At 38.0% G+C, this 11,016-nt stretch overlaps 1 protein-coding gene across 1 annotated transcript in view; it reads left to right on the plus strand.

Moving 5' to 3' along the window:
• Positions 1-11,016, plus strand: part of RTN1 (reticulon 1) — a 236,141-nt gene that overhangs the window by 208,214 nt on the left and 16,911 nt on the right. The window contains exon 4 of the mRNA XM_060098076.1: positions 9,753-9,960. Coding sequence (XP_059954059.1) covers positions 9,753-9,960 — 208 coding nt within the window. The remainder of the gene's footprint in view (positions 1-9,752; positions 9,961-11,016) is intronic.

Genomic DNA, 11,016 nt, shown 5'->3' on the forward strand with positions numbered 1-11,016 from the left:
TACAGGTTCCCCTGCCTGTAAAATAGTGAAGGGTGAAATGCTTTCCAGAGAATATAATCTTACATGTTTCTGATTTTGTTAGAAAATAAAATATTTTGAAAATTTTATGCTGGCCTACAGTTCTCTGTGGAAACACTCTTGAGGGTAGTCTGTTCTCAAAGGTGCTAGTTCAAAATGGCCAAGCCTCCCTAAATACACAGAAGAAATGTCTGTTGTAGCCACAGGAATTGAAAGAAATGATTGTATTTTGAAAATGGCATTTAATAAAGACAATTTTACCCACAGACATAAAGGCAGACCAATCCCACCTTTTATCAAAAACAGCATTTTACTTGGATTCAGTATTATTAGAATACTTGTGCAAACATTACAGCATAAAAAATTTCATTTACAAACTCCCTCTCTGCAGATTCTAATGAGGTCTAATGGGAAAACTGGCTTAGCTGAGGATCTAGGGATTTTTTTTTAATGAAACAAAACTCTCATTGTACAGATAATGTACCAAACATAGGTAGTTATTACTCCATTGAAAAATAAAATTCTCCTTTTTCACAATGTATTATCATTTTCAAGAGAATCTTTATAAGGGAATATTTCAAAATTTGGCGGTAGAATAATGGCCTTATTGGTTTTCTAAAAATAATACATGCACATTATGAAAATTTCCATTTCTACAAAGAGTTTCAAATGAAAGCCACAAATCACCCAAAGTCCTACCACCTAGAGTTAATTAATGTTAGTATTTGCTGAATAGCTTCCAATATCTGTATACCATATAAAATGAGTCTGTAGAACTAGGTAGGGAACAAAAACAGCTTTTATTAAACAAGATTGTACATATCTCAAGAAGTATTTAAAATAATTTAATGGGAGAAACTGACATGAAAGAATTGATGAACTTCAAATATATGTTTCTTTACGTTACGAGCTATTCCTTACTAAAATTAAGAAAAAGACTATGATAAACATCAATAGGTTAGAATCATTTTTTATTACATGTTTTGGTTTTAGACTGTACAGATGGACTCTCTGCAGTGTCTTCTTTTTTTTTAAAGGAAGAGCCACCATGGATGAGATTGACAGAAATGCCATGCTAAATCCACATCTTCAAATCTATGGTTTTTCTCATAGTTCCATGAATTAATATTTCTTTCATTAAAAACAATCATATTCCTGATATGCCATCACGAAAGCATTAATTATGATTACCATACATCAATAGGGGTTGTGGATGAAATCTTTTGTCATATTCAGCAGGCCCTTCCTTCTTTATCATTTTTAAAATGATGCTTACCTCCCTCCCACTTTCTTCTTATGGTATTTGAAATTATATTCTTTACTCAATTGTTTTTCCTCTTTAGAATAATTAATACATTCAGGAACAGAATCTGTGAATTGATCTATTTTAAGTTCACTTAAAATAGAATTCTAAAATCTAATGAAAGCTAATTAAATTTACATCACCACCAAATTTCCCATCCTTCTCAACCTGATGTCCTAAGTTGTGTGCATATTTGACCATGTATTAATATTTACATATTGTCACCTTTTCAGTTCTTATGAAAGTACACACAGCCATTAAAAGAAACATGACTACCTTATAATTAAGCTCACAATTTGAAAGCTAAGAATTTGACATGAATAATTCTTTAAAAGCCGTCTTCTGCCTGTGTGATAGATAATACTACATTAAAACCTTGATCATTATAATTGTATTCTAAATTTATAGCATATATTTCAAATAAGAAAATAAAATTGTTAGGAGTTTTAGAACTTAGAAGTATAGAGTTCTCTTTCCCCCAAGTATGTTTGAGCTATAAACTTAAATCTGAGCAATTATCTTACCGTTTCACAAGATAAAGTCCTTAAATTCTTCCTTATTTCTTGTGTTGCCAAATGGGGAAAATAATTCAAGCATTACTTATAAGTTCTTTGCCCAAACTGGTGTTAATGTTGAACAAATGAAAAGTAGAGAATGGACTTGAGGACACGGGGAGGGAGAAGGGTAAGCTGGGATGAAGTGAGAGAGTAGCATTGATATATATACGCTACCAAATATAAAATAGATAGTGGGAAGCAGCTGCATAGCACAGGGAGATCAGCGTGGTGCTTTGTGACCACCTAGAGGGGTGGGATAGGGAGGGTGGGAGGGAGAGCAAGAAGGAGGGGATATGGGGATATATGTACACATACAGCTGATTCATTCCCTTTGTTATACAGCAGAAACACAACATTGTGAAGCAATTATACTCCAATAAAGAAGTTAAAAAAAAAACAGACAAAAATAATGAAAAAAATCAAAAGAAAAAAAAGTACAAATGTAATAGGTTTTAATGTTTAGAATTTATTGCAGTTATACCCGTTTCACAATGGGCATACTTCACATGTAGTCAAATTTTATCTCCTGCCTTCAGAATCATTTCACCAAACTGCAGATCAAATCTAGTGATAATAGGGGTCAGGAAGGACACAATATTTTATTGAACAGAACGAAGGTACAGTGAGAGATCATTCCTTTTCCTCGTCTTATATCTTTTTAGTTCAAGAAATATTTTAGCCATTATGGTCTTTGTCAAAATTTTAAAATATATTCTTTAAAAATGAGAGAACCAACAGCAGTCTACCTTCTATTCCAATACAGTGATGGATTTTAAGAAGGTATGGCCCAGACTTAAGATTTTGTGGCTAATTATGACTGATACAAACCAACCAATGAACAGTTTTGTATTTTGATCCAGTCAGAAAGCTTATTCAAGAAAGAAAAAGCACACAAAGACATTCATTATTCAATACCTTGAAAATCTTTCTGTGTGCCTCCCTCAACTACCATGTGCCCAAAGCCTGTTTTTCTCTCCATATGGCCCTGTCTTCCTTTAATCCTAAACGAGCCTATTTGCTGGAGGTTTAGCAGGAGAAGCTGACAACCCAGTCTTAAATACTGGGCCCTACTGGTTCATTTCCTGGCCAGGCCTACTCTACCAAGGTGACAATGGCTTAAGCATCATTGTGTTAATTTCACAGCATGGAATATGGTCCTAGTAGTTAGAACTAGCAAACAGGAATCACATTCAGCTGTTAAACCCAGGAAAATGGTAAATCCTTCATGAGTATAAACGTAGTTTATGCCATCAGTCTAATCTGAAGGGTAGTCATCAGAAGAACGTGTTTGCTTTTGTCTCCCATGGAATAAAAGTCCCAGAGATTGTTGCTAGCCGTGGCTTTGGCAATAAAATCCTTCATTTCTCATTGTTCTGCCAAAGCTGATTAGAGTAGAAGATCGTCTGTGGGTTAAATGCTGTGCTCTTTTACTACGCGGAGCACCAGGCTTAACATATATTCCCTTTCAAAACATCCACAGAATTACTTAACCGTCTAGAAAATAATGTTGGCATTTTTCTCTTGACAGTCAGATTGGCTGCATTTAAAAGATGTGAAGGAAGGACCTAGAAAATGGAATCACTGCAAGAGTCTTATCTACAAAAGTGTCTTCTAGCAATTTCCTCTCTGGGCTCAGGGCTCCTGGATTACCTTTTAAATTTTTACCTTATGTAGGAGACTGTTTCATGGCAAATGAAACTTATGGATTAGTTGATCAGAAGATGTCATCTTTGAAGGTCTCTGCGTATGTTTAAAGTATTTTATTACATCTATTTCCATTATGTTTCTCTAGTTTGATGGCAAAATGAGGGAATAAAGTAGAAAAAGTTACTACTATTATTGTTACCTTTTTGTGCTGATATTTTATTTGCCTAACAAAAATCAGAGTAATGGACTTTTCTATCCCTGCTTTAGACACAGTTGTAAAGAACTGAGGGTTTTCTAGCTTTGTAATCCTTTTCACAAGGTAGTAAATTATTGGAGGCTTGCTGAAAAGTAAATATAAAAGTGAAAGCATATTTTTCAACACTTCCTTTGATGAAATGCTGATATCATTTGTGAACAGGAATTTCACACATTTTCTGACCTGGCCTTTGAAAAAGTAGCATTAATTTGTCACATAACAAGTGGTGCAATGCTGCCTGAAATCTTTTTTGGACCAAGATGAAGTATAAATAAATACATTTAAGAATATGGTGCAGTAATGTAGATAACTCTGCACAATTTATTGCCATTTTATATATTACCCACATTTTGCCTTATAAATAAAATATGAATAGCTGCACCACTGTCTTTTCAGTTCATACATTTTTGGTATACTTTCTGAATGCTAGAGTCACTATTGGATCATTTAATTCAATACATTTAAAATAATGTCCCAATCCAAAAAACTTTAGACTGCAGCAAAGGGCTTTCTTTCTAGAAATTTGACATTGAATTTTATTTCCATTTAGGTATTAATTCAAACCTTGGATCACTTCTATTTTATTGTTCTATTCTTGCCTGGATTATGGAAATGAGAGTAGCACTGATTTCAGCATTTGAGATTAGGATTCTTCAAATCTGCCAAATCTGCCAGTCCACCCTTCTAAGTCGGCCCCAGGCAGGCTGCAGTGTGTGTTCCCACATGTGGTTTGGGGACCAGGATGAGCTCAGCAAGCCCAGTCTATTTATTAGATTGATAGAACATACTGATCTCCCATTTCATTGCATTGCTCCTTGGTTTTTAGCAAAGTAATTTAATTTTTATAATTGGCAAAGCAATACAGTAATTTGTCCCAGTGAGTATGCTTAGTGAATGTGTACTCAGGTGTTTAAACTCTCACCTAGCCTTCCTGTATTAGGAGAATATTGAAAGAAACAAGCTATCCACTGCAGTATTCAAAGACTACTTGTGATAATTTGCTGCAATTACAGAGATACTTATGTTTTAACTTGGATTCTAAGGAAGCTTTATTCAAATACCCATTTTTCTGGACCAGATACTATAAAGCTTCCTACACAAGTTTACATCACTCTAAGCAAAATTAAAATGTGAAAAATCAGCATTTATACAGCAGCTTGGGAACACAGAAACTCTCTTTTGTGATCACACTTCATCACTTCCTACCCGTCCCACTGAATCATCAGGGCTTCAGGCTGTTTGCCCGCACTCTGGCCACACACAGCCCTTGCCATTTGCCCAGCGTATCAGTTCCCAAAGGTCTTCACTGCTTGTCATTCCCAGCCTGAGCCCAAGGTTGTTCATTTCAATTCTGTCCTTTTGGATCTTTGACTCCTCTAACCATGCCAGTTCACAAATCTGGGCCAGCCCCACAATCCACAGATCAAAACACCCAACCTCTAACCCTGTTGACTGGATCCACAGAGATCCTTGGCTTTAACCAAACCCTCTTTACTTCCTGGAAGCCCTTTTATTAATTTCTTTTTGAGTCCTACTGTGTTTTTCTAGATCAGCACTGTCCAATAGAAATATAATGTGAACCACATATGTAATTAAAAATTTTCTAGTGGTCACATTAAAAAGTAAAAAGAGGGCTTCCCTGGTGGCGCAGTGGTTAAGAATCCGCCTGCCAACGCAGGAGACATGGGTTCGAGCCCTGGTCCGGGAAGATCCCACATGCCACGGAGCAACTAAGCCCGTGTGCCACAACTACTGAGCCTGTGCTCTAGAGGCCAAGAGCCACAACTACTGAGCCCACGTGCCACAACTACTGAAGCGCGTGTACCTAGAGCCCGTGCTCCGCAACAAGCAGCCCAAGCACCACAACAAAGAGTAACCCCCGCTCACTGCAACTAGAGAAAAGCCCACGCACAGCAACAAAGACCCAATGCAGCCAAAAATAAATAAGTTTATTAAAAAAATAAGTAAAAAGAAACAGGTAGAATTACTTTTGATAATACACTGTATTTAATCCAGCATATCTAGAGTATTAGCCTTTCAACAACAGAAAATCAGTATAAAGAGCATTAATGAGATACTTTTTACGTTCTTTTTTGTACTAAGTCTGAAATCTGACATGTGCTTTATACTTTCAATATGTTTTAATTGAGGCTAGCCACATTGCAAGTGCTCAGTAGCTACTGTGACTCATCACTACTATATTGAACAACGCAGGTCTGGACCTCTCCTAATCTCTTCAAGCCCTACCCCTATTCTGCTCAGTCTCAGGAGGACCTCATGACTCATTTTCCAGGGAAAACTTGAATAAATCTACCCCGAGCCACTTGATATTATTCCCTATCCACCTCAACATATATCTGTAGCCACACCAATACTTTGACAAAGTATTCATTCTTCTTCCTTCTTTGAAAAGAAAGAGCTGCGACTGATCCCATCCTTTCCCCACCTTCTCTGAGACTTTGCTCAAACAAATATCTTTCCGGGGATCTTCACTCCTCCCTTTTCACTAACATTCCCAGGTTTGCTCAACCTTAAGATTTGCTTGTTGCTACTTCCAAAACTACCATCTTCTTTATTACTTTGAATTTCCCACCACTGACCCAAACCTTTACAGTAGGGCTTCCATCCTCACTAGCACCTAACACCACTCTCTCCCCAGTTATGAGTGACTCCCCAGTCTTCAAAACCAGTGGTCCTTTCTCATTTCTCATTTCCCTCATTGCATCTACCGCATTCCACACTGTAGCCTACCCTTTCTGAAAGTTTCCTTCTTCTTTACTGCCAACCCCTTTCTTCTGGAAGTTTCCTTCTTCTTAACTGCCCTAACCAACACTCTTGTGGGACCCTTTCTAATACCCAGACAGGACTCCTTTTACAGCTTTACTCAATCCTTTGAATCCTTAACTATGGTTCATCCCTTATTACATCCGTTAGTTTCTCCTCTCGGAGGTTTCCTCTACTTTCACGGCTTCAATCATCATTTCTACTCAGAATACACCCAAATGTAAATATTCAACCCTCTTAGCTAAATGGCAGTCCTGCACTTCCAATTCTCTACTGTACATATCCATCTGAATATCACATGGATATTACTGTCCATTTTAACTCAGGACTATTGTGACAAAGCCTATAAAAAGAAATCATTTTATTTCCAAGCCTCCAAAAAATTAATAAGTATTGTGTGTAATTGTCAGTTACATCTCATTTGTGATCCCTGTCCCATCTCTGCCCCAGGCTGTGTCAAAATGCCCTGCTTGATGTCATCACAGCAGAACCTGGAGGTATAAAAACAAGTGTTAGCTTTTTCCCAAACCAGTTCTCCCTCAGATTTCCTATTTTTGTCAGTGATACTAATCACTCTGTCACCCAGCTTTGAAATGTTGCTTTCACCCATAATTAGTTCTTCCTCCTTTCTCCCACAGCTTATTAGTCACCGTTCTTGTCAACTAATCCTTCATAATATTTCCCTGTATCCACCCCATCTCCTTAACAAATTGTTCGCCACATTCTCAAACCATCCCACAACCTCCTTCATCAATTCCAGTACTGTCCCTTCTTTGAACTCAACTTTTGCCACCTCTGACGACACAAGGTATATTGGCATTGATGCAGCATTAAAAAAAAAAAAAAATGAATGTTCAGTCTTCCCATCTAGATCTTAAGTTAACATAAAAGCAGGAACAAAATGTTATGATCTCTTCATTCCTGTGCTTACTAAATAAACAGATGACCAATAACTGTTTACTATTGATAATGACTTGATTGCCCTTACCAAAAAAAATCACTATAAATATCTAGCTCTGGAAGCAGACTGAAATATAATCAAGTTGCCCCAAATTAATTTTGCATACTTTGGGGGACAGTTAACATTCAACCACATGACATGAGAGAGGCAACTGTTTTTTGAAAAAAGCATCAAACTTAGGGTTTGATCTTGTTTCTCCTATTAAATAGTCAGTATGCGAGTTTCTTAACTTCTAGTTTCCTTGCCTGTTATACACCTATGTAATGGAGTTTATTGTGAGGTTTCAATGAACTAATGTCTGAAAGTGCTTTGAACATTTCAGAATCTGTGTAAATAGAGAATCATGTCACAAAGTACTCAGAATCAACATCCATTGATGTTTTAAGATACAACTTTTGTTGACCTCCCAATTAGAAACCCCCAGCAATTTTATCAAGTTGATTGAAAGACCTGTTGTGTAATTACCCTGCACCAAACTAACGTTACTTAACAGTTAATGTTCTCTGCCCACAGCTGCTTCTAGTGAAGCCCCTACCTGGTGCCTGCCATTCTTGGGCTGTTTGAACAGGGGTCCAGAGATTCAGAAGGTTTTTTCTAGAGGCCACATCATTTTTAACAGGTGTTATGTAATTTGTTAAGTGGGGATTCACTTGAAAATAGCAAATTCTGTCTCCTCTTTGCCTGAAAACTACTTACAGTGTCTCTGTGCCCCTTTACATCATCTCAGGGATGGGTAAGCCTACCATCCCTAGCACTGTGTACCCCCATAGCACAGATCATGCTGTCTTATAATGTGTTTATTTCTAAACATGTCTGCCATGGGAATCTGTGGGCATCATAAAACAGAAGATTACAATTTATTTATTTACATATAAGTTTTCTTTTTTAAACAATTCATTTATTTTGATATACTTGGCACTTAGCACAAAGCATGGCACTTAGTACTTGCTCAATAAATACTGAATAAATGAGCAAATGTGGAAGAGGTAACACTGCAGGTAATGGTGATGTTTTAGTCTCCTTTTTATTCTCCTTCCCCACTCCCCTACACTTAACAGAATAAATACTAAGAGGCTCCTAGCCCACAGGGGCCTTTAGGCCTGCTGGTCTAGACTTAGGCCTAGGCTTACCTCAATTTGTTGTCTCCAGAGCCATTCACACCCAGGGGGCAGCAAGGCTTCTGTGGAGATCCCTTCTTCTCCCACTTCTATCATCTACCCTCAGGGGCCCAGGCGTTTCTTATGTCATGTCTTCCCAAAGATTCCTCTTCTCTGCCTGAAAAGAAAGAAACCATTTGTTACTCGCCTAATTGAAGAATAAATTTGCATACATTCTTCAGCAAGTCTTCTATGCTTTTTTCATAATCTATTGACTGGAATATTTAAAATATTTCCATTTTGTATCATATTTGAAGCACCATGGCTTTATTCTTTTGAATTTAATTTTTTGTTTCTGAGTTGAAAGGCAAATAACTGAATGAGAGGTGTGATGTAGATTTTAAGGCTTGTATTCCAGATTTTTTAAGTCACAAGAATGTAAGTGAACAAATCATATGATTACAAAATGGTTTAATCCAAATTCCAGGTATTCTTGAGAAAGCTACTAACCCTTCAGTTTTGCTCATTTTAGAGGCAGACCATGTCTCTATTCAGAAGCCTTTGGTATTAGCTGGGGTCTCCCAGACCTGCTGCCATGCTTCTGAAGGTTCCACTTCTCCAGAACCTCTGTTTTCCTTGTTGCTGCCCCTTCTCAGCAGCAGGGCCATGTGTATGACTGATGTGCTCATCTACGGGCCACCATTGAGACACTGAATTGTAAGCAGGGCATCAAGATGTGTACAATCATTGCCATCCAAAAGAAGAGAACAGGTACTTCACAGAGTCCTCTGAATTTTCAATCTTGTTTCAAAGTCACATAATTTAGGCCACTGTACAGATGTAGCCCACTGAGATTCACTCAGAGAGATATTGTCACTGGAGGTTCAACAGCCTATTCTTATCTGTGAATTTACTGATTGACCTCAGGGATAGAAAAGATTCTTCCAAAGCAAAATGGGATGACAGTAAGTGCCCTGGGAATAGCGCTGTGTCTATTCATCTGTGTTTAGGAATCCAAAAGCTGGTGAGAACCTGTAGCAACTGTGGCTTTGCAGAAGGGGCTGCAACAGCTCCCCCAGTGGCACTGCCAGTGTTAACTGGTGTGTGTATGTGTGTCTCCTCCCTACAGCTATTGACCTGCTGTACTGGAGGGACATCAAGCAGACGGGGATAGTGTTTGGGAGCTTCCTGCTGCTACTCTTCTCCCTGACCCAGTTCAGCGTTGTGAGTGTCGTGGCCTACCTGGCCCTTGCTGCGCTCTCAGCCACCATCAGTTTCCGCATCTACAAGTCTGTTTTACAAGCTGTGCAGAAAACCGACGAGGGTCACCCTTTCAAGTGAGTGCCCCCACCAGACCAGCCCTTGCCCCTCCTCTCATGTGGCTCTTCCGTCTGCCTCTGTTTCAGCTCCTGTGCACTATGGGTTGTGCTTCTCTGACACCTAACAGGCCTCGTAGAGTCTCCTTTAATGCTCTCTCTTTTAATAACTAATATTTCTGTTAAATTTCTAACACAAACTCATTTATCTCTATTCTAACCGTTACTGCTTTATTGAGCTTTTAAAACTTTATTACTACTAATTAAATATTAAATATTTATCTTTAATTTAAATTTATATAATTTATATAATATAAATTCTTTTCTTGTGTGTGAATTTATAAATGTGAAAATATTAAATTTATATTTAATATTCATTTTATATTATTACTAATAATAATCATAATTCATTGTTTGTATACAATGTTTTATAGTTTGAAGTGTTTCAACAATTATCCCTCCCAACTCTCTGAAGAAGGCAGAACATTATAATCCCTATTCACAGATGGAAAAACAGAGGTTCTAAGCAGTAAAGTGACTTACCCAAAGTCACATGGCAGTAAATAGCACAGAGCCGGGACTAGAGTGTTTGGATTTTTATTTCTCTGCTCTTTCCAGAAGTTTAATATCAAAGGGCCAAACTTCTGAGGGATGCAAGTTTCATGAACAGTATTATGCACCCTCTTCCGTATTTTTATACAGGGGAAATCTAACTAGAATGAACAATGAAGAGGAGGATTTTTTTAAGGCAGTGTATTAAGAGGATATATGAAATGTGGCAGAGGGAGATATTAGCACTTCCAGCTGCATGCTCCCCAACTCCACCCCAATTTAGTTGTGAGTATAGCTTGTAAGCCCCAGGTATTTTAGCACTGACTGTCAGAGTCAACCCTCACCTGGTGCTGGCCCCAGAGTGCAGGCCCCACTACAGGTATCCTCACCTCCTGGAACTGACAGATATTTCTGCATCCCGAATGAGACGTGTAGATACTGCTGCATGATGGCTTCTGAGCCAGCCCCAGTAATTCACTGGGGATGCCTCTGAATCCTTCCTGGCTCACCCTCACCAGTCAGCTG

The sequence above is a fragment of the Mesoplodon densirostris genome, chromosome 4, assembly GCF_025265405.1.
Source record: "Mesoplodon densirostris isolate mMesDen1 chromosome 4, mMesDen1 primary haplotype, whole genome shotgun sequence".
Taxonomy (NCBI): Eukaryota; Metazoa; Chordata; class Mammalia; order Artiodactyla; family Ziphiidae; genus Mesoplodon; species Mesoplodon densirostris.